The sequence below is a fragment of the Dendronephthya gigantea genome, unplaced genomic scaffold (genome assembly GCF_004324835.1).
Source record: "Dendronephthya gigantea isolate DGI-Jeju-01 unplaced genomic scaffold, DenGig_1.0 000159F, whole genome shotgun sequence".
In the NCBI taxonomy this organism is placed as follows: domain Eukaryota; kingdom Metazoa; phylum Cnidaria; class Anthozoa; order Malacalcyonacea; family Nephtheidae; genus Dendronephthya; species Dendronephthya gigantea.
The window spans coordinates 179004-204904 of NW_021163169.1; the positions used below are offsets into that span (position 1 = coordinate 179004).

The 25901-nt window shown below is 39.6% G+C and overlaps 5 protein-coding genes across 5 annotated transcripts; 2 read left to right on the top strand and 3 right to left on the bottom strand.

Annotated features, from left to right (window-relative positions):
• Positions 1-662: 662 nt before the first annotated feature.
• LOC114537540 lies at positions 663-15334 on the top strand. Its single transcript, XM_028558589.1, has 4 exons — positions 663-918; positions 1725-1799; positions 11027-15160; positions 15299-15334. The coding sequence occupies exons 3-4, from the start codon at positions 11051-11053 to the stop codon at positions 15332-15334; spliced, it is 4146 nt and encodes a 1381-aa protein (XP_028414390.1). The 5' UTR covers positions 663-918; positions 1725-1799; positions 11027-11050.
• LOC114537539 (uncharacterized protein K02A2.6-like) lies at positions 8823-9324 on the top strand. Its single transcript, XM_028558588.1, has 2 exons — positions 8823-9167; positions 9235-9324. The coding sequence occupies exons 1-2, from the start codon at positions 8823-8825 to the stop codon at positions 9322-9324; spliced, it is 435 nt and encodes a 144-aa protein (XP_028414389.1).
• Positions 15335-18986: 3652 nt separating the features above from the next.
• LOC114537541 lies at positions 18987-20915 on the bottom strand. Its single transcript, XM_028558590.1, has one exon. It carries the CDS (start codon positions 20913-20915, stop codon positions 18987-18989), a length of 1929 nt encoding a protein of 642 aa, XP_028414391.1.
• Positions 20916-20983: 68 nt separating this feature from the next.
• Positions 20984-22376, bottom strand: LOC114537542. Its single transcript, XM_028558591.1, has 2 exons — positions 21069-22376; positions 20984-21007 (listed from the first exon to the last, which is right to left on the bottom strand). The coding sequence occupies exons 1-2, from the start codon at positions 22374-22376 to the stop codon at positions 20984-20986; spliced, it is 1332 nt and encodes a 443-aa protein (XP_028414392.1).
• Positions 22377-22507: 131 nt separating this feature from the next.
• On the bottom strand, positions 22508-24445 carry LOC114537543. The gene has a single exon (XM_028558592.1). It carries the CDS (start codon positions 24443-24445, stop codon positions 22508-22510), a length of 1938 nt encoding a protein of 645 aa, XP_028414393.1.
• Positions 24446-25901: the final 1456 nt, after the last annotated feature.

Genomic DNA, 25901 nt, shown 5'->3' on the forward strand with positions numbered 1-25901 from the left:
CGTTTGAAATTCATATTTTATATAAACGGCGAATAATTTAAATTTTCAGTTGGAAAAAAAGCGCGTTTCCCCACAAAAAATAATAGAATTATCTAAAGTTTTGCAGTGCCGATGTCATATGAAATAAGGGAAAATTCGAAATATATTTACAGAAATATGTTTTTAATTCTAGTTCTGAATTTTAACAAAAGTTCCTTCAGGTGATAGCTCAGTCTATCGCCTATTTGAAACATAAACCTTCGTTGGTCTGGTGCTGTCTTCTTGGTTTCTAGTAGCCTAAAAACAGACCTTTCGTTCGTGAGGCTTCTTGCGGCTGCGGCTCTCAACATGAACGCTAAACGTACCTATTTTTTACCATTACGGATTTATTTCCCTTGACCGGCCTTTCGGCCCTTCGTGCCGACCGGAGAACAAGCATAATATTATGGTTGCGTATTGCGTTATGGTACCCTATATTTTAACCGCAATATAACAGTATACAACACTTCACCAGATGTTTTTCTTCCAATTTTTTTTTAAATATTGAAACTGTTTTCATATTTCTCGTATCCGAAGTATAACATTCAGGAATAAACAAAGGTATTACTGTTGAAATTGTATTTTATAGATATCAAGGTATTTAGCAGTGTATGTGTTGTGTTAATCATTTATAGTTCATTAGAAATTGCAAACGACGCAAAATTACTGTAGAGAACTGTAGTACTATTGCAGAATGTTGTGATATTTCATCTTTGAGTGTTCACCTGTCTTTAGATGTTCATTTGGGAATAAGACATGCCTTTTTTCACAATATTAACACTATTTTCTATTTTAGTTTCAAGAGGAATTTATGTGCCCAGCAAGCCAGCATTCCGAATTACGCCCCTGTTGTCAATTTGCTTCACGACAATATTTGAGTATATCAAGATATTTAGCGCTGTAGGTATTTATTATGAGTTCATTAGAAGGATCATGTTATCTTAACAACCTTGTCATTGGGGTCGTAAACTGCCATGGTCATATGAATATATGTACTCCTCCAAAATATTGATTTTATCATAGGCAGCCCAAATATGCATAATAATTTGAAGGTTTTATTCAGAATAAAAGGGTTTACAAATCTATTTCTCCAGCTTAGATAAGTGGAAGCTATTGTACATAGCATAAATTTACCTATTTGTATTAACATAGTGCTTATACCAGTCCAGGGTACATCCATGCAATTGCCATGCTGAAGCTAGGTTTAGAAATGTATTATATGTTTTTATGTCAAGATGTTTGAATTTTTTGGCAATCATCAAATATTACTATGTAGTGATAGATAAGGTCTGGTGAAATTAAGCAAGATGAATAAGAGTGTTACACCTAGATTGCTTGTTTAAATTTTTGGTGACCATTTCAACCATGGACAATGGAATGATTTGTTTTATTACACACCAACATCTTAGTAATTATATTCCAACACATGCATACTGCATGAGGTGTATAAAATAATTTCTCAGGCTAAAATATAATTCTGATAAATTAAAACATTTATCCTGAAGTTGTGGATGCCAACTTCTAAGGATTTTCATCATCCCTAGTAGGATCACCAAAGTGCTGCATGGTAACAACTAGGGCGCCTACACAACTGCAATCATAGTCAGAAGTTTTAGAATATATTGGCTAGACCACAGTTGCGATAAAAATGTTAAACTATTCCTATTAAATTAAAACTTGATAGATTTTTTACCTTTTCCCTTAAGAATCTGGATTAATTTTCACTGTGTCAACTATATTTCAAGTTGAATGATGTTTTTACTCTGCTATTGAATGGGAAGGTAAGGGATTGTGGTTTATTACACGTTTTGTATCTCCAGTTTCTGTTCATTCATTTATTAATGACTACAGGTATATCAGCAGATCCGCATTGACCGCATATATAAATATCCTTATTATATTATAATATAATATATGCTCATTTTATGAAGTGGAAAAGTGAACACTGGTGTAAAATCCCAAATATGGGAGATCACTAACCACTAAGGGCTTAAAATTTGTATTGGGGAAGTGCTGAGATTTGGAGGAAGTTTTAGAAAAGGTAGAACACCAAAATATAAATTTTAAGGTATTGTAACATGTAAAGTTGACTGACAGGAACTATTTTCATGTGGATATCACCGCATGGTCATGACAATTATGGGGAGATCTTTCCTATAGTGATACCTGAGTATTAATTGAGAGTGAAAGAACTGTTTCTGGTTAAACTAGATAGATAGATCCTTTAATTAAAAAGGCAGGTTGCAGCCAAAAGGCTGAATTGCGTACGCTAATTTACATTATTAATGGTTGATTAGAATAAAAAAACAAAACTATTTTACAGACATATATTAATATATATATATATATCGAACTACAAAGAGAAGTTAAAAAACAATCATCTTTGGATATCGTCAATCCTTGTATTCTGACATGGTCCACTGTCTCGATAAGATCTGAGTTAACATTAAGATTAGGAAAAACTTTCTCAGGTTTTGTAAAGCTAATAACGATTTCCTTACACTTAGAAGCGTTTAATTGCATCTTGTTATCTTCTGTCAAAGTTTGAACATATTTTACTGTATCCTGAATATTACTAGGTGTAAATAATTTCGGATATGGTGGTATCATCAATGTATTTCCATCGTTCGTGATGGGGAGAATGGAGGTCATTTATCATTAGAATAAAGAGCCACGGTCCCAATTTCATTCCCTGGGGGACACCAGAAGGAACATGTAACCATTCGGACAAACAATCTCTTGCTAACTTCACTCGTTGTTGTCTGTCAGTAAGAAAGTCAATAACCCAGCGTTTCATGAAAGTTGGCATTGACAAACGGATGAATTTCGTTGCTAGAATCTTGTGATCAATCAGGTCGAAGGTCTTCTTGTAATTGAACAATACCGCTCTTACAGCTTTGCCAGTTCCGTCACTAAATGATAATATCTTGCTATTTGCTAATTACATAATTCACACACTGTTTCTCTGTAAATGTATTGCTTTCAGTCCAGCTCTTGAAAAAGTCAACAACCTTGACTGTCTGTATGTATGGTTTATATACAGTACATGTATGTAGCAACAACATAAGTGTTCGTAATATGTCGGTTCTTATGGCATATTTCCAAAACCTAAGTATATATACTCAGACCAGATAGGACAGTCATTAATGTCAGCTATCTTTTGAAATTACTTGCTGCGATGATCTTTTAAGGAATACATCATTACAATATAGCAAAATTAGGCAATGCTTCAAATCTTTTGTGTTCAAATTATATTTTGTTGATTAATTATATTAAATTATATTTTGTTATATTTAGCAACATTGTTTAAGTATGTAAGCCTCTGGATTCCCTTGGGAACATCCGGCCTCAAAGACACTCCTTTAACGGACTCTGTTTTGGGCGTTCCTTTCATCTGAGCCAGGGCGCTGTAAAACACGGGCGGGGAAACGGCTGTATCCCCCTGATCTATGTGCGATGTGCGTAGCCCCGAACATTTTTGTATTTTTATTATTTTTAACTTTTAAAAAAAAACATGATAGGACGATAGAGAAAATAAGCGTTTTAACTGAATAATTTTGACGTCCCGTCACACAAAATTGACGAGTTAAAGTAGCAGAACTTTCAGTCGAGCAGTTTAATAGTAGGCTATAAACAAATGTGTGTGTTAAAATTATGAATAGTTAGTAGATTACCCCCCTCCCCCCATATACGGATGGAAGGGATGCAACCAATGACGTCACAATGGGTATAAACGAGAATGCCACGTGAACATTATGTGAGGATACATGATAGTTTCACGTGAACATCGTACGTTTAATGTTCAAGATGTGAGACTAAAATGTACACGGGTGTTTCACGTGTACATCATGCCTTTGATGTATGTAGTGTTTATGAGCCGGGTTATTGTGTAGGAGTAAAAACCAAATTTTAGTGTGAATCATTTATTATTTCGATTTGTTGAGACATGATGATACAGTACGATTTGTCTATAAAATAATTTTTATTAATATAGTATAGGTACTTTACGACTATTAAATAGATAGTAATTTATGAAACGATTAACTATTGTTTTATAATCACTTAAATTTGCGGTTCGTTGTATTTTGATGAAATGTGCAATCATCAATCAGTAAAATTTAATGTTTGAGGGAAATATGAACGAGTCTAATAGATGCAATGTTGACATTATTTACAGTTATGCTCACGTGACTAGTTGTCACGGGGAGGGGTCAAGAACAACGTTAGTTACTTATACTTACGAACACGAGGTAGAAAAACATCGAACTTGTAGTAGCGATTTATCTAACAATACTTTTATTGTATAAGAAGTTCAGAAGCATTAAATACCAATTTATAAACATTACATTGGCGACGAGGTAAACAAAAGCAGCTATCATTTATAAATAAAAGCGATTTTGAAACCACTGATCGACGAATAAAGTCAGAAAGTCATGGCAAGTGGCCGAATCGATTTAACCCCAATGGCGCCATTTGATCCCTTGGCAGATCCAAGTTCTCTCAGCCAACGATGGAAAACGTGGAAACGACGATTGGAAACATATCTTGTGGCTCTAAATATTACGGAGAAAAAACAAAAACGAGCTCTCTTGCTATACCAAGCTGGCCAAGAAACTCAGGATATTTTTGACACCCTTGCTGAAATCGGCGAAGATGACGATTATATGATTCCGCCATCGCTGCCCTTGATACGTATTTTTCACCTCAAAAACACGTCGATTTTGAAATCTTTAAGTTTCGTGAAGCCAAACAACAATCCCATGAAACCATAGATCAATTTTCAACTCGTCTTAGGAAAATGGCAACAAACTGTGACTTTGCAAACATTGATAAAGAAGTCAAATCGGCCATAATTCAAAACTGTTCATCGAAACGTTTACGACGCTAGATTCTCGCTAAAGGCAAAGCTTTCAAACTTAGTGAATCACAAGCAGCCGGCATTGAAAACGCACTGGAATCAACACATATTTCTGACGAAGTAGCTGAAGCCGTGCGTCCTCAAGGGACAGTCAACCAAAGTAATCATGATCAACAACCAACATCGTTTCATCGTCAAGATTTTCACACTTCATCACAGTGTCGAAATTGTGGGGGGCTCTGGCCCCATAACAACAATATTTGTCCAGCAAAATCTTGTTTGAACTGTGGGAAAAGCAATCATTTTGCGAAAGTCTGCCGTAGTGCCCGCAAGCCTCGTACAGTCAATAAGTCAACGAGAAAACCAAAACTCTTTAAAAAAATATCTTAAAAAAAGTCCAAAAGATTTCTCGCCAACCCTCCAGCAATGAAAGCAGCAGCGAGGATGAATTCATTTTCACGCTAAAACCATCATGTAGAGACAAAACAACACCTCGGGTCCAAATCTTGGTCAAGAACACACCTATATTAACATGGTTATCGACACTGGTGCCTCCATCAACATCATCGATGAACTTGCTTTCAACATATTACAGAGATCCTTATCCCTACGACATTCCAAGACACGTGTTTTTGCCTACGGTGCCACCCACCAGTTGCCTGTTATGGGACAATTTCATGCCACCTTGAAATGCGCGATAGGCACAAAAACCACACAAGTTCATGTTATCAAAGGAAATTTTGGTTGTTTGCTCAGCTATCAAACGGCATCTGCTTTGGGTCTAATTATGCTAAAGATCAACAATGTAAAATCTGGACCCATGACCAATTGTTGAAAGAGTATGCCCATATATTCAATGGAATTGGAACCCTTAAAGATTTTGAAGTTAAATTGCGCATTGATGATACTGTTCCTCCAGTGGCACAGAACCCCCGTCGTATTCCTTTCCACATCCAACTCCAACTGTGGATGATTTAATTCACAAGCTAAATGGTGCCACTGTGTTCACAAAGCTTGATCTTCGTTCAGGATACCATCAGTTATCGCTCGCATAGGAAAGTCGACACATAACCACCTTTACAACACACAAAGGGCTTTACCGCTATAAGAGGTTGAATTTCGGTACCAATTCGGCAAGTGAGATTTTTCAACACGTCATTAACGAACAGATCCGGGACATTCCGAATGCCATTAACATTAGTGATGATATAATCATCTTTGGTACAACACAAGCAGAGCATGACAAAGCCCTTCATGAAATATTTGAGCCGTTTTCACTCATTGGACTCACCTTAAACCAGGACAAATGCGAGATCAGTCAAGTACAGCTCACATTATTTGGTTTTGTCTTCTCGGGTGAAGGAATTTCACCAGATCCAGCCAAGGTCTCAGCCATTCATGACTCCCCACCTCCAAAATCAGTCAAAGCTGTTCGGAGTTTCCTTGGTATTAATTGGCAACATATTGTGCCAAATTCATTTCTAATTTCAGTGAGCTCACAAAACCTTTACGGGAACTAATACGAAAGAATGTACCTTTCAGTTGGACATCAAGACATGAGCAGGCATTCATCTCAGTGAAAGCTGCTCTTACAAGCGCAACAGTCATGGCATATTTCGATCAAACTAAAGACACAGAACTCATTACAGATGCATCAGCTGTGGGTCAATAAGCGATTCTGATGCGGAAAGCCTCCGGATCAGAACAAAGAAATGTTGTCGCATACATCAGTCGGTCCTTATCAGACGTCGAAAGACGATATAGCCAAACGGAGCGAGAAGCTCTTGCAATTGTGTGGGCGATTGAACGTTTACATATTTATATGGAGGACATTTCACTCTGCTAACTGATTGCAAACCAGTCGAGTTGATCTTGAACAACCCAAATTCACGACCCCCGGCTAGAATTGAAAGATGGAATCTACGATTGCAGGATTATGATTTTAACGTAAGTTACACCAAGGGGCTTGACAATCCATCAGACTTTCTATCACGACATTTAGCTGTCAATGACACCACTGATGACAGACATTTCCAAACAATGGCAGACAACTATGTTTGCTTCCTAATCCAACATGTTGTTCCAAGAGCAATGACACTGCCTGAAATACAGCAAGCCACTTTGGCTGATCCAACATTACAGTTCCTGGGTACCCTCGTATCAACAGGTCAGTGGCATTTACTGGATGTGCAATCCAATCCCAATTATTTACTGGATGTGCAATCCAATCCCAACATAAAAGTCTCGGATTTGAAAGCGTACCAGAAAATTAAAACAGAACTTACACTAAATGAACAGGATGGAGTCATATTTAGTCTAGGACCTGTAAAGGAGTTTGTATGCATTTCATTTAGGACAGATTATCTCAACTGTTCTAGGGTAATATGACCATGGCGGTCAACATGGCATATGTGCCAAAATGTGAATCCGGCACGAAAGTCCTGAAAATGACCACACCCAGAAACGGCATAGTCGACATAGCTTTAAATCCTGAATTATCCAAGCTACAGTCTTTCTGAATTGTTTATGTGGTTCAGAATGGTGTCTTTTAGGGGTGGTCACTGGAGAGTGAAATTAGCCTAAGTTTCATATTTTACAAGAAAATGAATGTTTACTATTCCAGTTCAACTGCTAATTATGCATAAAATTACAGATTCACCTGGCAAAGTCTAATTTTCCCTATTTTCTAAAAATTTTTGCCATATGATAAAAAAACATGCTTATTTTGATATATTTATTATAAATTTCCTAGGAAATAACAATGTTTTGTTGCGATACGACATATTTCATTTCACTTACCCCCCGCCATAACACGATTTCAGCCATATTTTGCAAATTTGATCGCCGTTTTTCGCCGTCCGTCACCATCCAAATACTGTACTTTAGCACGATTCTAGTGGACTAAAGAATTATTCAACCAATTTTCGATGGGTTTTGAAGTAGTGCCATGTAATATTTTTTTCATTTTTGTGTCCCTTGACATTTCGTCAATTATGTCACCATTGCCATGTCTCGTCGCCTTTCTGCACGATAAATGCCAGTTCTTGATCCCCAGCTGTATTGTACAGCATCGATAAATAATTGATAGTACAATAGCAGCTATCCAAAATTTAAAAGCATTTGTCCCACTTGAAAGTAAAAAACCACCCCTCGTTTATCAGGAATGAAATTTAAGTGCGAAAGATTCAAAATAATTTGAAAGTGTCGCGCAAACTCCGCGACGAGCCCTCGTGAACAGCAATCCTGGGGGACAAAAATTCAAGCATACATTTGTTCAAAACCACAATCAGTCAACAACCCGAGTAAAATTTGTCCGTTTTTGCTGTTAATATTTCTCATAACAAAATTAACAAGTCTCCGCGTTTAAATTGCACTTTCTTGCTTTCACAAAGCTAAAAAAATAAACCAGAAATGTATTTGTGAAAATAACCCCCCCCCCTGCAATGTTGCCCACGAACATTTGTCGTGGCTAATTTCACTCTCCAGTGACCACCCCTAAAAGCAACCATTCTGAACCACATAAACAATTCAGAAAGAATGTAGCTTGGATAATTCAGGATTTAGAGCTGTGTCGACTATGCCGTTTCTGGGTGTGGTCATTTTCAGGACTTTCGTCCCGGATTCACATTTTGGCACATATGCCATGTTGACCGCCATGGTCATATTACCTTAAAACAGTTGAGATAATCTGTCCTAAATGAAATGCACACAAACTCCTTTACAGGTCCTAGACTAAATACGAGGTTCGCGAATTGTCCTTCCCGAAAGCCTTAGACTAAAGGCTATTCATATTGCTCATGAAGGCCACCAAGGGCTTGTCAAAACTAAACAGCTATTGCGAGAAAAGGTTTGGTATCCTGGTATAGACCAACTAGCTAAACATACAGTGGATACTTGTTTATTATGTCAAGCAAATGGACCAAACCGTCACCAATAACCATTACGTATGACAACTCTACCACCCGAACCCTGGCACACAGTGAATATTGACTTTAGTGGACCATTTCCTGGTGGCTCCTATCTGTTAGTAATCATTGATGCATATTCACGTTTCCCGGAGGTGGAAATTGTAAGCTCGACCTCTGCAAAGTCCACAGTATTGAAACTTGAACGAATTCTTGCCACACATGGCATCCCAAAGGTGTTAAAGAGTGATAATGGCCCACCATTTCAGAGCCATGAGTTTAGTGTGTACCTAAAAGAGCTTGGCATTACCCATAAACCAAGCTCACCATTATGGCCCCAAGGAAATGGACTAGCTGAAAACTTCATGAAACCACTTGTGAAGGCTGTAAAATCCGCATATCATGAAAACAAAGATTGGAAGCGTGAAATGTTAAATTCTTGCTTAACTTCAGAGCTACCCTACATGCCACGACTGGCAAGTCACCGGCAGAGTTGCTATACAACCGTCAGCTTCAAACAAAATTACCCCATGTGTTGTTTGATAACCAGTCCCCAATTCATCAAGAGCTGAAAGAGAGAGATGAAAGGTTGAAAAATAAACAAAAGGACTATGCTGATTCAGTGAAACGTGCTGACATCAAAAAAAGAGATTTAGTTTTCGTGCGACAATCTATGTCAAACAAAATGTCCACAAAATACGACCCAACACCATACGAAGTTACAAGTCGCCGTGGCAACTGGATCACCGCAGTGAGGAATGGGAAATATATAACACGGAACATTTCCTTCTTTAAAATGTTTCACCCAAAACATGGAAGACCACTGAATTCAACAGATAACCCAGATGAAGAAAATTATTTCTCAGACGAAGATGTTCGCGTAGAGAATGAACTGCGATAGAATGATCGTCCAAGACAAGACATTGGTCCCAGACAAGATGATGGTCCAAGATATCCAGCAAGAGAAAGACGGCGAATCAACAGATATGGAAATAACATTTATGATTGACTGTTTGACCTGGACTAAGATAGATAAGATACAGTTTAAACATTATGTTAAGATTTTGTTATAGTTAGAAGAGTTCATATGTAAAACATAGGAGGGATGCAATGTTGACATTATTTATAGTTATGCTCATGTGACTAGTTGTCACGGGGGGTCAAGAACAATGTTAGTTACTTAGTTACGAACACGAGGTAGAAAAACATCGAACTTGTAGTAGCGATTTATCTAACAATACTTTTATAGTATAAGAAGTTCAGAAGCATTGAATACCAATTTATAAACATTACAGTAGAAACATCTGATCACATCTCAGCATACAGTCGGTTTCTCCACCCGTCATTACCATAGTTCGTACACCACGTGTCGGAAGTGTATATATACTCGATTGGTTCTTTGACGTTCATATGGTAACCGTATTTCTTGTGTCGTATTGACGGTTTGTTTGAGTAAACACGCAACACTTTACCTTTCCCTTCGAAGTTATGACTGCATTTTGTGCAGAATCCAACTTTGAATCTTGAGGATTAGAAACATTTTGTTAACCGTGTCTTGAGATTTTATATTTCATGCTCTATCAGAAACTCAGTCACCCACATTAGCTTTTCATTCCGAGTCTCCGATAACGTTAAGAGTACAGTTTTAATGGCAGGGTCTTTAAGAGTCTACACACGTTCCATCGCCCAAAGGTTATGTATAACTGAACCACGAGTATAGGCGAACATTTTTATTAAATGACTGTCGACATGACTTGGAAGTAGATCCGCCACTGAAATTGGGGGAGAATTTCATATATGTTTATATCCACTTACCCTAAAAACAAGAGCCTTGAAATGGAATCAGTGCGGCATAAGACGATCATATATAAGAATATACACTTCGAATGAAAAACTTCTACCAACGTCTCTAAAGTCTAAACAGAGCGAGCCATTTTTGACAAATCACGACTACTCCATGCGTGTCTGATCTTTATAGATCGCGTCACAAACTATACTAATTACACCTATTGGGAGCCACCTTAAACGTACTATGGTTTTTCCTTCGAATGGGGTGTTCCATTTTAACTCATTGAATTGTGTCATCCTTTTCCCTGAGTAGCTGTATATAAGGAACGTAGCATGCTTGTAAATTTTGTCAATACGTTTGACAATGACTTTAAAGTAGACCCAAAGAATATTGTCTGAATATTGTGTCTTGTTTTTATCAAAACAATCTCCCAATCATTTCCTTCTCTGATTTCAGGGATTTTCAAATTAAAGATCAATTATGGATCCGATAAAAAGCAAAGCTAATTATTTCCGGGTTTGTCAACTGTTGTTAGATAAAGGAGGAGATGCTTTGAGAGCTGCTTTGAAAAATTCTCTACAATCGATGCGTCCACCTTCCTCCTTGGCCTCCGCTTTGAATGCTAACAGAGCCACACTACAAGGAATACGATACAATATAATTAAAGCCCCGCAATGGGATCTACTCTTCCCAATATCTGGTGCACCAGATTCAAACAACTTCGATATCACCTTACTAACTGTCCTACTTCGAAATATTTGTGGATTGTCTCCACCAGCCACTGGGTGGAATGTTATGCCTCCAGTTAGTGATACATCTATATCAGCAAACATTTTGAGAGTCAAAATGTTCAGGAATGAAGTGTATGCTCATATTCCAACTGCAAGTTTGGACGACACAACTTTTGAAAAATTGTGGGGAGACATTTCGGTACTGTTGGTCAACTTGGGAATTCCTCAAGAGGATATTGATGATTTGAAAGTAGCTCCTCTCAGCCCTGGAGAAGAAAGTTATACCGAAAGATTAAAAGAATGGAAACAACAAGAGGATGACTGGAAATCAGAATTAAGTGATGTTAAAAGTGAAGTAGTCAAGCTAAGAAAAACTGTAGATGAGAAAGTTCATCACTCAACTGTTGAATGGAAACTACAAAACGATTATTTGAAATCAGAATTAACTGATGTTAGAAGTGAGGTAGTCAAGCTAAGAAAAACCGCAGATGAGAATGTTCATCACTCAACTGTCGAGAAACTCGCTAAATTCGACTTTACTGGAAAGATTGACGGCCTTTGTAAAAAATTCCATGAAAAAACTAGAAAATGGTTGTTTGATAAACTCTCAAGTTGGTTTGTGAGTAAAGAAACCAGGGTTATGATCCTAACTGCAGGTCCAGGCGCTGGAAAAAGTGTTTTGTCTGGAAAGATCTCTGAGCTGTATAGAGAACGTGGCCAACTCGCAGCTCACCATTTCTGCGACTTTCGAAATTCTGATTACAGCAATCCTCACAGAATCCTTCAGTCCCTTGCCAGCCAAATGTGTGATAATGTTGATGGATTCCGTGATAAACTAACCGAAATCCTTCGTCGTGAAAATTCTCGGGACTCGTTGCCAGACGCATTTCGTGTTCTTTTAAACGATCCACTACATGGTCTTCACAGACACGATCCAATGTTGATCATTGTTGATGCCTTGGACGAGAGCAGAACTGAAATGAAGAGCGAATTCTTGGAGTTGATATCCGAGAATTTTTCTGAACTGCCTAAGTGGATTAAGATCTTCATTTCGAGCAGACCGGAGCTACAAGTACGGAAGGTTCTTCAACATTTACAGCCGTTAGAAATCCGTCCTGATGATGAAGATCACAATCAAGATATTGAGCTTTTTATTCGTCGTGATTTACCTAAACTTGATGATGATGGCATAAGGTCAGTTATTTCGAAGTGTGAGGGATCGTTTTTGTACGCTTATCACTTAGTTCATGAATTAAGAGAAAAGGGCTTGGGAATTGAACCCGACTTGAGTGATTTCATCCCCAATGGTATTGCCGGATATTACGAAAAACAGTTCAAACGTTTGAAAATAGGCCTCCAACGTTTAAAGCAAGATACCTTTTCATCTATCTTAAAAAGTTTTATCAATGTTATTGCCGCCGCATTCTTGCCTCTCCCACTGAAAATTCTTTTTACATGCATGGATCTGCCCTGGAAAGAATTTGAAATACGCACGGCGATTATTGACATTATGTCAGAAATTCTTCCAGTTTATGATGGTTGCCTGACTCTTTATCATAAGTCATTATGGGATTGGATGACGTTGAATGGGTATGAGGAACATGCGTTTGTTGCAGATGTTAAAGACGGAAATAGACGTCTTTGGCGTGCTTGTGAGAAGGAATTCTGTGAGATAAAATCTTTAAAGTCCGTTTTAGAATTTCAAATTTCACCCGAGAATAAGTACGCTTTAACAAATGGTGGAAGATATTTGATAAAAACAGGTAAGGTGGAGGAATTTCACTGGCTGGTGCATGTTGGCGTAAACTATTTAACACTAAAATTTTGTGATCTCGCCACCGATATTGATTTGAAACAAATCCTTGACACGTATGGTAGTGTTCTTTCCAAAGATATTTATTACGGCATCATTCAACTGCATTCTTTCTTAGTGCAGATGGGAGAGGTTTATTCATTGAAAGAAGGCCCTCCAGCATATTGTGACGATTATTTGAAAGCTCTTGCAAACGGATACTTTGATTTTTCACAAAATAATGTCTGTCCTAAGAACGTTGCCAGAAATGTCTTGGATACAATAAATGAGATTTGGATAGAACCTGTGACAAACGAAGAGAATCATGATTTAAATCATGTCTCCTGTGCCTTGTCAGTTGATTCAATTACCAATTCTCTTTCACCGGACAATACGATGTTTGCCCTTTTTAATATTGAAACATGGACAGTGCAAGTGCTTAAAATACCAAGCCTTACGACTCTTTTCAAAATACAAGTAGATGAGATACACGGTTGTAGTTACTACTTCATTGCCTTTTCTCCTGATTCCTCCTATTTTTTATGCAATTCCATTCGGTCATGCGTCCTTGTTAAAGAACAAAAGGAAGTACCCTTCATTGCACACGGCCGCGACGACATTTGGAGTTGTTCTTTTTCTTCGTGTGGAACGAAACTTGCTACATTAGGACGGGCATTCATCCAAGTGTGGGATGTAATAAGGAAAACCCTATTAGCAGAAGTTGACAATGTGTATTGTAAACCTAGGTCTCGTTGTTTGTTTAGTTTGTGTGGCTCCTACATTCTCCTTTTGGGTTTGTTGCTCGACTCGGACTCATCAATATCTACGAATGTCTTGCGCTCTGACAATTTGGAAAAAGTGTATATTCAAAAGGATTCTGTTGCGCCGTGTTTCTCAAGTAAAGATTCCATTCAGATGTATTCACCGCATATATTGGGTCTTGGCAAACAATCCCGTAGAAGTAGCTTTCGTCATGTTTGCTTGCCATCTGGTGAGATAGTCCTGCTTTCTAATAAAAAATGTTCAAAAACCTTTTTATGGAAGGGAAAAAAGTGTGTAGCATTTTGCGATTGCTCTTTCGCAAGTGCTGTAGCTCTGATAATATACGATTTTGTAAACCAAAAGGTCGTTGACGTCTTTCAGATTGAATGTTTGTCTGCTATGTATAAATTCGATCACCTTTCAAAATTAGACAGGATGAAATTCCTTTTACATAATTCAAAGCCAAGCCTAACATTTATTATATCTCTGGAATCTCCTGATGCTTCTTTTCTCGACAACGCTCCTATAGATTGCTGTGCATTATCTCCAGACACCTCGTATGTAGCGTGCTGTTTTGAAAATTGCATTCTTTCAATAAGAAGTATCGACAGTGGGGAAACATTGCAAACTGTTGCACTGAAACAACGAGCAGTGGCGTGTTGGTGGTCTGAGTCGTATCTTTGGTTGGTCTGTGAAGGCGTGGTTGTTAAATATCCTTATGAACCTTTTCATTCAAATATCTTAGAAAATCAAACTGAAGAATCTATTTTAAATTTTAGTCGTGTTGTTAAGTTTGCAAAAGATGTTCTTGTAATTAGCACTAATGGGAGAATTTCTATTTACAAAATTTGTGGAGAAAATCTTTGTCATCAAGAAATACCTTCTTGGGTTCTTGAAGAAGCCCCTGGTAAAGAGCTCACTTCTGTCGCAATAAGTTGTGATGGGTGTGCTGTTATGTTACATTGCCGTTCCAGAAAAAATTATGAATTGTGGGAAATAGAATGTGGTAACAGATGGTTTGTACGTTCAACGGGAGAGTTTGTAAAATCAATTGATTGGTTCTGTTTGACTGGTACTAATATGAGCCGTAGTTCAGTATTAGTCTCATCCGACAATTTTTATAGTAACCAGGGTATATATGTTTTATTTTCTATTACGTTTCGAAGAGATGGTATAAAAACTGTGCATAATCATCCTATTAGATCTTTCCGGAAGGCTTTTTACATGGATTCCGAAATTGTAGGTTTTTTCAGTAGTGGTCTGATGCATTTTGTTGATGTGTCCGATGCCAGAATCATATCCTCTGTATTTCTACCTTTTGGTTCTCCCAATGAATATTTTCATTTTTTCCTGCGATCGACTTGTTGTTTTCTATCAGTCGGTAGAAATTGTAACAAACATTTTAAAATTCATAATATTGAAAAGTATTTATCGCTTCCTTAGCGTAATGATCCTGGAAAATCCGACTTTCTGTCTTAGATATATCACGAATCATTAATTAATATTAAAAAAAAGATTTATCGATGGAAAATGTTCAGGTAGATAAATATTGCCAATTAAACTTACGGATAATATCCCACAACTTAATTTGAATAAACGTCGTAATGTTAGGGACAAACCATAAGATGTGTCAAATGTTTGAACTGTGCCGATTTTGTTAAAAGAATTAAAAATATCCGTTTTTGACTAAATCTTGTATCGTCTTTATAGCATAAGAGTCGATTAATTTAAATAATTGCTACGAAGGTACTTATGGTAAGCGTGCGAATATACAGCTAATTCAAGAAACGGTTTCCATACACATACATGTGACGTCGCCAGCTCGTTAGTTCGAATGGGTGATACTCGTGTATTTGTGTTCTACATATAGTCCTAACACAAATCGATTGGTCTATCTGTCAGTGAACAACATGGATATATAAATGTGCTCCTTAATAATGCTGGTACGTCACTAGTCATATAAAAGTCAAAACGCAAATTAACCAAAACAATTTCTTTCTAAATAAGTCTGCGTATGCACAACATACCTGGACCATGAATCTTTGCATACCTATAACGAAGTATTCTGATGTTTAAGGTTTTAACTTGCTTTGCACTTCTTTTTCTTCTTGAGTTGGCTGTTTACCGCGATCTCTTGCATATATTACTTGGTTTACTCTGAGCAATGTCGTAAAAATTAAAATGATCGTTACCTGAGCAAATACTTTTCTTAGCATTGGATAATTAAAGGCAATATATTCATAAATAAAAAACCTAAATTTTAGGTTATCTGATGTCGTTACTATAGTTAATTTCACGCGTAAGGCCCAATTATTACACTATACGCGGTTGCTATTGAATACAGTCAAATTTTTTAGCTGTTAAAAGGCTGTGAATATTTATGTCTGGTCCAAAAAAATCTACCAAATCTATCAAACCAATGAGCTTTTACTACCAACCATTTCTTGTTAACGGCAAACGAAAGTGTCCTGACCAGCTAATCCTGTGTCGTGTAATGTGGGCCTTAGTCACAGATAAAATTACTGTTACTTGTTTATCTAAGATTATTCCAAGATAATTGGAAATTTGATTAAAACGAAGTTTATACGTGGTTTTAGCCAATTAGCAAATATTAAGCTACATTTGAAAGTCAGCGTAACTGATTACATGCTAATTGAACGAAAACAAATGTGGACCTACAGTACTGTCCAGAAATAAGGGACCTTAAGCATGTAGGACGGAAACACGACGACGGCAGCTATTAATACAATGCTTCATTGAAAAGAAATGAATTATTAAATAACTATGAGAGTTTTAGACGTGATCTACGTTCTGTTTACAACGGCAGAACGTCGTTTATTACGTCCTATGTAGAACGTCTGCATTTCTGGACCCAGTGAGCGTTACCTCGAATTAGGCTCTATAGAATTGTCCCTAAACGTAAACACAATGTTTTCAACGTCTTATATCTCATTAAATTGGTACAGTTGATAATATAGAAGAACGCCTTGTCATAACATTTTTTAAAGGAGTATTCCAACCACGTCGTCGTAGTGTTGCCGTCCTACATGCTTAAAACCTACCAAAAACCGCGGCTAACCCAGGTCAAACCGAGGTCTGATCGAGGTCGAAACGTTGTGAGACGGAGGTTAAACCTCGGTTTTTCTCGGTATGACAGGCATTTCCTAGGTTTGGTTATTGTGTTGTCGTTCTCATTGTTCATAACATTTCGTTCGGAAGCGAACGGCCACTGCGAAGGTATTTTTTCCCCTTGCGGTCGTCTGCGGTTTCTATCGGTCGACCGCAACCGAACCGTAACCTAACCTATCTGCAACCGCAGTGTTAGGTTATGTTAGGTTATTTCTGGACAGTACTGTAAGTTTGTGCAGTTATGATTTTATCCTGGAGATCTTGAGGCCAGATCATATTTAATCCCAGATCATATTGTGGCCAATTTATACCACTTTCGGTATACTCATTTTAATAATTGTGTTTGATTGAAAATTATTCTTCCAAAACCCTGTATGTTTTTTTTGCGTTCATTAAATTCTTAAGAATAAAAATCTTTATTGGCTACTTTTCGAACATTTTTATGCTTGTCTTCAGATTTAAAAAATGAAGTTAAAGATAAGTTTGAAGGCGATTAGATAAACTGCAGAAACTTTCGTGTATTCCTATATTTATTCAATCAGTTAAGAACAAAGCAAAAATAAAAAGTGAACGGACAAATACAAAAACCTTCGAAACGAGGATGGTCGAATATAATTTGGTTGAACCAAGCTTCCCCAGATACTGTCAGAGATAACTGTCTTAAGGCCCATTTACACGATGTCGGATCCAATTCACTTCTGATGTATGGAATGTAGTTGGTTATTGATAAAGCAGTAGTGCATTGTCTTTAGTTCATTTGTTGTCCACATACGTTGCAAGTTAACAGACTATAAAATATCCATCAAAAATGAATCGGACAAAATTGGATCGTGCATGAGAACAGACCTTGAGGAAGCTTTAGAGGGTATATAAAAGAAAAAACAATTGAAAAGTTATAATGTTTGCCAGAGTTATTTCCATTTAATTATCTTTCCTTATTAGTAGAAGGGCTTCAACCAGCAAAAATATCAAATACTTAATAATGACTAATATTTTGGTAATTAATGTTTTTTTAACTTTTAACTTTTTCATATTACTTGTAAATCCACATCTGTCGTATGTATCTAAACACGTCGTTGTCCGAATGTCAACCTTTTTGATTGTATAAATCTTATTACTCTCTTTGATTTTAGACAATTTAGAATTATGGTTATGATTATATGTGTATAGGTTAACAACAATTGAATTAAAAAAATAAATGCGTTAATAATTGTCTTTGCGTTTGTTATAAAAAGGTTTCAAAGATTAAAGATGCTTTGAAGAACAAACCTTCGCGGCTTTACGTCAAGATAATTCTGCTACTAGAGTTATATCTTGTTGAATATCTATTTTTAGGCTCATCATATTTTCAACGGCATGCATGCACGATATCTTCAACATCAATGCAGTGTTTAACGAATAGCTCGATCTAGTGCTGCACAACCAATGCCCTCGTTCATCAGTTTTGTCTTTCAGCATGCCTGCTACCAGAGCTATAGTACCTAGTACGAGCATTTAAAAACGCGCCCACGTCAACCTTGGCGGCACATAACGACAGCAGCAAGGTCAAGGGCGACAAGTGAGCAACAAAAAGTATTTTAGTAAATTGACCCTTACTAAAAGGTATAAGCAACTAGAGTAGACGAAGCGGATTCGGGTTTTAAAAGATATATTCTCGATAATACAAAAAACACTCCCTCTCACAACAGCGGTCTCAATTCTCTCTCTCGCACTCAGTCCCTCCCTTGTCTTTTAACTCCTATAATCCTATTGATAATAATCTAAATGTGTCAATCATGCGAATCAGCGCCCAAAATTGAAGCAATAATTAATCGCGTTAATGAATCACTAGTATTGAGTATATATATGTGTAGACAGTCTCCGACACACTCCCCCATGCAAGTTAGGAACTAAATTGCATGCTTCCTCAGGAGGCTGTTTTTTCAAGCAACGTGTTCGTGACAAACAAAACATTAATAACAATGTATCTAGTACTTATAGTAAATATGACTAGTTCAAAATTTCAAATGTCTTCTTCGCATTCAGCTATGGCGGTTATTTTCGCTTGGGCATCTGCGGCAGCCGCTGTTTTAGGTGTGAACGCTCGGGCGTCCGGGTTCAATTTGTCTTGAGCTTTCTTTGCGTTCCCTTTTGTATCACACTGGAGTTCCAGAGGATAAAGATGTTGGACGGGTCTTTCTATCACTCCATTCTTCGTTTTGAGCTGAACGGCTCTCGTCCGACCATCTGATCCTGGAAATAATTTTACCACTATCGCCAGTGGCCATTTTCCTCGATTCTTGTCGTCTGTCTTTACGATTACCGCGTCCCCTTCAGAAACCTCGTATTTCTGCGTTTTGTGGACCAGGCTGTGACGTTCTCGGAGCGCCGTCAGGTATTCGCGTTGCCATCTCCTCCACAAGCTATTCTTGCACGTCGTTAAATATTTCGCTCGCTTTCTTAGGTCTTCATCGTCGATCCGCCATGGTTCACTTTCAGGTAGCTCACTGGTTCGTTGGAATAAGAATGTGCAAGGGGTTAGGGCTGGTAGTTCCACGTCGTCTTCCATGTAGCTAAGCGGTCGTCGGTTTATTTGGATTTCTACATCCAGCAGAACGTCGATCAATTCCGACCACGTCAGCGTCGCTCCGCCAATCACCTTATACATAGCGTTCCTTACAACACCGATCAATCGCTCGAACTGACCACCCCACCACGGGGCTCTGCTCAGGTTAAATTTCCACGACACGTCGTACTGTTGCAAAAGACCTTGCACACGTTCGTCGTTCCTTATTTGCTTCAACCACTTCGAGGCCTTGACGAACGTAGTTCCATTGTCAGAGTAGATGGTTCTCGGGCGCCCGCGTCGTGCGACGAGTCGTTTAAAGCAAGGAATGAAAGATGTCGTTTCGAGGTTTCTCATCAGCTCGAGATGGACCGCCCTCGACAAACTACATGAGAAGATGACTAGGTAGCTCTTGCTTTCGCGTTTATTGGAACGTTTATACCGAATAGGACCCGCGAAGTCCGTGCCGATCACTTCGAACGCCGTTCCGCCGGTGGTTCGGTCTTTGGGTAGATCTCCTGGCATTGGTTTCACGATCGCCGTTGTTGTAAATCGCTTACAGCCATAGCACTTTGACCGAACGACCTTCACTAAGCGTCTTAGAGTTGGAACCCAATAATTCTCGCGCACTGCTGCCATCGTTAACCCCACGCCGCCATGAAGGGTTTCTACGTGGTATCTCTGCACCAGTCTCTTGGTGAACTCGGAGTTGGTTGGAAGGTATATGGGGTAATGTCCTTTGATTCTTCCGCGGCACTCTAGAATCCCGTGTTGATTCTCGACTAGGTTGAGGGTCTGCTTTGTATGTTCGAAGTGGGGACTTAGGGAGTCTCTCGCTTGTTCCCGTTTGATCCACCAGTTTCGAACTTCTCTTATGTCATCAACCGACAAAGGGCCCTTACGATGACGCTTCGTCGTAAAGCGGCGTACCCAGGCAGTTATTCGGAGTGCTCGCAGCAGGTCGTGACGTCGGAGAAGGTTCTCGAAGGGGTCGTTCTTCAGATCGTTGTCTCTTTCATGTGCGACGCTAAGCACTTCCTTCATGACTTGGGCTTCGACCTCAGATGCAGGCGATTTCTTTGCTACTCGGTTTTCTGGCCAGCGGCGAGGATCGGCAAGCCAATCTGGGCCACACAACCACGAGTTGTCAGCGATAGTTCCACCTCGACTGGCGATGTCTGCAGGATTCTTTTCTGAAGGCACGTACCTCCACTGGATCTCAGTGTGCTCTCTTATCTTCCGTACGCGATTCGCGACGAACTGTTTGTATGAACCGTTTCCGAGAAGCCAATGAAGTGCTACGGTGCTATCTAACCAACCGAACGTCGCTGGTGTAGGAAGCTCTATCAGGGCATTTTTAGCGTTTGTCACGAGATTTGCTGACATATGAGCACTGACCAACTCTAATCTCGGTACCGTCAGGTTCTTCTTGGCTAATCGAGACTTCGCCGCGACTAGGGACGTTGTAACTCCTCCAGCTTGACGGATCACAGAGTAGACGACAGTGCCCACTCCCTCAGTTGATGCGTCGCCAAATACGTGTAATTCGGCCGAAACGACAGGCTCATGGAATGGGGCGAGAGGTCGTGGAATACTTATTCGTTTGGGAAGGGATTTCTCGAACTTTAGCCAACGCTTTTGAAGATTATCGGGGAGATTGGAATCCCATCCGATTTTGGAGTCGCACACGTCACGAAACACTAGTTTGCCTTGCAACTTAATCGGTGATGCGAGTCCCAACGGGTCGTAGATCTTTGCTAAACTTGCAAGGAGTTCACGCTTGGTGGTCGCCGGTGCACTGGCAGGAAATTCTACCGACATAGTGTCTGTGGTCTTGTCCCATTTTAGACCTAACAACTTCGACTCGCCTGGCTTCACTTGCAATTGCTGTTTAGCAAACGACTGTTCGTCGCGGCTCTCGTTGAGGTTGTCTTCCAGCTCTGGGACGTTGGAGTTCCATTTGTGTAGTGTGAATTTTCCATCGTCCATAATTTCAATCGCAGTGGTTTTACGTTGCTTCGCTTCCGTGGTGTTTTGACCACCAGACAAAATGTCGTCTACGTATAAACTGCGACGCAACCGCTCCACTTCTTCCGGATATCTTCGGAACCACGAGTCGAGGTGGCACTCCAGGACTCCCCCAAGTAGAAATGGCGAAGGCGCAAGGCCGAATAACACTCGTGCAAAGCGGTACGTTTGTATCTCCTCGTCGACATTTGATCTCCAGTGGAAGCGGAGAGCGTCTCGTTCACATTCTCGAACTCGAACCTGTAGGAAGGCTTTTTTGATGTCACCCGAAATCACCACTGGAAATGCTCTCTGTTGTACCAGAACGTCCCATAACTTGTTCTGCAAAGCTGGCCCTGCATAAAGACAATCGTTCAGGGACGGGGAGTCGGATGTTTCACGGGCCGAGGCGTCGTATACGATCCTCATCTTGGTTGTCTGGGCTGACTCGCGCACCACATATCTGTGTGGAATGTAGAATATCTTTGTGTCACTTCCGCTCGCAGCGGAAGGTGGAACAGGGTCACTTCCGGTCATCACAGGAGGTGGAACAGGGTCACTTCCGGTCACCACAGCAGGTGGAATGGGGTCACTTCCGGTCACCACAGCAGGTGGAACGGGGTCACTTCCGGTCACCACAGGAGGTGGAGCAGGGTCACTTCCGGTCACCACAGGAGGTGGAGCAGGGTCACTTCCGGTCACCACAGGAGGTGGAGCAGGGTCACTTCCGGTCACCACAGGAGGTGGAGCAGGGTCACTTCCGGTCACCACAGGAGGTGGGACTCTTTCGATGACTCCCTCAGCGAGTTGTTCTTGTATGATGCCATCGTATTTCTCCATCAGGTTCTCACGTCGAAGTTTTCTAGTCAAGCTTCCCAGTCGCTTCAGGCTACCGCGTTCGTTACTAGGAAGAGCGGGATGGTTTGGTTTCCATGGTAACGCCGTTTCGTACCATCCCTCAGGAGATCGAGTTAGTGCTCTTTTTCAGCAAATACCACCGACTGGTCGTGTTGGGAGGTATCCTCGAGTCCAAGAATGTCTAATCGACACAGTTCCTCATACTCGGCGTGGGAGGTCTGAGTCATTAACATCACGTTGCTTTCAAACTCATACCCAGGACCCATCAGAAACCAACCGAACTTGGTCAACTCGGCAATGGGATCATTCTCGTCTCCGATTCTCGGTCTGGTTTGCGTTTTGATCTTTGAGTACTCCCCGCTCCCCAGAATGACATGGACGGGCAGAGTCTCCTTGACGTCGTCATCGTTTATGGTGACACCCGCTAAATGAGGGTGCTTATTTATCAATCTCGAGTAATTGGGGTTATCGATCAGCAAAAGTTCACTTTTGTTTACCTTCGTAGCCTTCACGGGAAGACTGAACGAACCGTCTAGCGAGTCAAATTTCAAATCATATATCTCGAGTTTGGTGGACTTAGAGGCCATCAACATGTCAATGTTCTTGATCAGGGATTTTGATGGTTGTAATTTGAGCAAGTTTATTAGTTTTGCAGACACATAGGAACTCCCGGCTCCCGAGTCTATCAGAGCTCTGCATCGAATTCCATTGACTTGCACGACTACCACAGGGAACACCGCTTTGCTTTTTTGGCGCGTAGTCATGGCGACGTTTGAATTTTTGCGAGAGGCCTGGTCGTCGTTGTTGTTGTCGTGAGAATCACAGATGGACGTGTGATGTCTCTCTTCACACTTTCTACAAGTGGCTTTACTCGGGCACTCAGAGGCTTTGTGATTGCCCGCGGCGCAATTAAAACATAATCGTTTTTTGGCAAGTATCTGTTTACGGGCTGACGTCAGAAGTACTTTTGTGCAATCGTTCGTTTTGTGTTCGCCGCTGTCGCAATAGACGCAATTACGTGGATTTAATCTTTGACGAGAGACGTGGAACAGCTTCTCTCTCCTCTTGCCACGTAACAAGTCGTCGTTTCGCTCGGGCGCTTTCTCGATTGGGTTTCTTCGACACCACTGGTTAAGTGCTTCAACTAGTTTAGCGAAGTTCCAATCCTCCCATTCTGAATCCGTTCGCACTAAATCTCCTCGAATGCAAGGCAGCTTATCGAGTGTCATTGGCACGGCGCCATTTACCCCCTCAAGCTTGTTCAACGTTTGCAAAGCTTGAACGCAATACGACAGTTTTTCGCTAAACTCGTGAATCTTTTTGTGATCAGTACTTTGTATTGTGGGCAACCCGAGTATTTCGCGCGAGTAGCTTTTCACAATTTCAGATTCTTTCCCAAACTTATCTTTCAGAATGCTTATCGCTCGATTGTACCCCTCGCTGTGAAAGGGCAAAGCTTCGATTGTCTGCCGAACCTTAGGCTCTAACAACTCGCGAAGGTAAGAGAACTTGGTCACTGGGGCAATATTGGATTGATCAATGTTCTCTGAGAATTGTCCCCAAAAGCGTGGCCAATCCATAGGAGAACCACTAAATTTTGAGATGACCAATTTTGGCAATTTTGCTTGCATTCCAATCATAGTTTTACTCGTCTGCGAGGTGTTTTTAACAATATGTTCCTCTTGTAACTTTACTTTAGTCTCATGCAGCCTTACCTCGAACTTTATTCTTTCTTCTTTCTCGATTTCTTCTAGCTTCCTCTTGTTTTCCGCCAACCAGTCTTTCGTCAGTCTTACATGACCATCTGCCTCGCTGATTTTGGCATCAATTTCCTCGCTCCACTCGGTAGTATCCTCTTTTCTGCTCAATTTCTCGGCTTCAACCTTGAGCCTTAGTGTCTCTATTTCACGGACAACAGTTCTTAGTGTTCCTTGGTGTCGCGTGATAGGTTCCTCTTCGGATTTTGCTAGGATTCCATCCGTTCGCTTCGTCGTCAGTTGCAATTGAACTAATTTTGTTTCCAGCGCGGTGCTGGCGTTCGTTTCACTCATTTCACAATCCCGTCGGAGGTGCCAGGTTTAATAAATTGACCCTTACTAAAAGGTATAAGCAACTAGAGTAGACGAAGCGGATTCGGGTTTTAAAAGATATATTCTCGATAATACAAAAAACACTCCCTCTCACAACAGCGGTCTCAATTCTCTCTCTCGCACTCAGTCCCTCCCTTGTCTTTTAACTCCTATAATCCTATTGATAATAATCTAAATGTGTCAATCATGCGAATCAGCGCCCAAAATTGAAGCAATAATTAATCGCGTTAATGAATCACTAGTATTGAGTATATATATGTGTAGACAGTCTCCGACAGTATAACAGTTGGTGTAACATACACATTGTTTACGTAAGAAGAATTCCATGGTTAAAATTCTTAAAAGAATTGTATCTTTGTCACAATTTATTTCTTCTATACCAGAATACATGCATGCAGCACCCCCTCTCCATTTCAATCGAAGCAAACTATTTCCTGAGTTAACCAAACCTAACTCTCTAAGCTTATAGCATGAAATTACTTAAATATATAGGCCGATATAGCTGATGTTTCAAATTTTTCGGAAACAACACAGTCCTGAAATCCTGCTGCGTTATAGCTATGTTGCATGCAGTTTATAGACTTTCACAGTTCAGGCATTGCTCACACCTGTCCTAGGAGTCTGGGATTCCCTTTGTCTGAAGTCGCTGGTGCACAAAAGTCAAAATGCTTTGTCTATCGAAAAGTAATGCAATGGATCCCTGATTCTTAGGAGCTCGTGTGAACCAGGCCTTCAGTGCATGAGAGTTAATACTTCGCTATATAGCTAAACCTTCAAATCATCAAAACAATACAAATAATTTGAATCCCCAAGCACTGGACGTCGAATGTTGTTTTTCGATTATTGAATTCACACATGCAGCAGTTGCAGTCGACTCTATAAAAGCATTAAATCGATATTTTTTATATCAAAGCTACGAATTACACTTTGGAGAACTCATTTTGATGTAAAAACGACGATGCAAAGCCATATTCTACACATGCCTGATATAGATCGCGTGTTGCAAGTCATTATTAATAAGTTTAAACTTTCAAAGATAAAAACAGATAAATTTTAAAATATGTTTATATCGTCGTGCATCAAAGAATTTTCTTAGATCCTCAATTTTTTAATGAGTCAACAACAGTGTAAGCGCAGATACAAAAACAAACAAAAAATATTTTTGTTTGGAATCGACAACAAGGTAAACGAAAGTCAAATTAATATCCTATTTAGAAGCGCATAAAGTAAAACATACCTACTTACTCCTTTTTAAAAGCAAGCGCAAAGGAACTCTCTCTTTAAAGATCAACATCCCAGCAGCTGCATGATTGTTCTTTAATGCCAAATGAATTCTTTTGGCCGAAATTTGTAGATGTAAACGATGACAATCAAATAGGTATGATAACAAATCAACACCCGTAATTTAGAAAACTCC

Bases quoted from the DNA above. Each gene is read 5' to 3' on its own strand.
- LOC114537539 (XM_028558588.1), top strand. From the start codon at position 8,823: ATGACAACTCTACCACCCGAACCCTGGCACACAGTGAATATTGACTTT. The intron at 9,168-9,234 runs GTAAAATCCGCA...GCTTAACTTCAG, and splicing joins TGAAACCACTTGTGAAGGCT to AGCTACCCTACATGCCACGA.
- LOC114537540 (XM_028558589.1), top strand. From the start codon at position 11,051: ATGGATCCGATAAAAAGCAAAGCTAATTATTTCCGGGTTTGTCAACTG. The intron at 15,161-15,298 runs GTATTTCTACCT...TCGCTTCCTTAG, and splicing joins ATGCCAGAATCATATCCTCT to CGTAATGATCCTGGAAAATC.
- LOC114537543 (XM_028558592.1), bottom strand. From the start codon at position 24,445: ATGAGTGAAACGAACGCCAGCACCGCGCTGGAAACAAAATTAGTTCAA.
- LOC114537542 (XM_028558591.1), bottom strand. From the start codon at position 22,376: ATGGAGAAATACGATGGCATCATACAAGAACAACTCGCTGAGGGAGTC. The intron at 21,008-21,068 runs GTATTTGGCGAC...TGATCCGTCAAG, and splicing joins TCGTTTCGGCCGAATTACAC to CTGGAGGAGTTACAACGTCC.
- LOC114537541 (XM_028558590.1), bottom strand. From the start codon at position 20,915: ATGTCAGCAAATCTCGTGACAAACGCTAAAAATGCCCTGATAGAGCTT.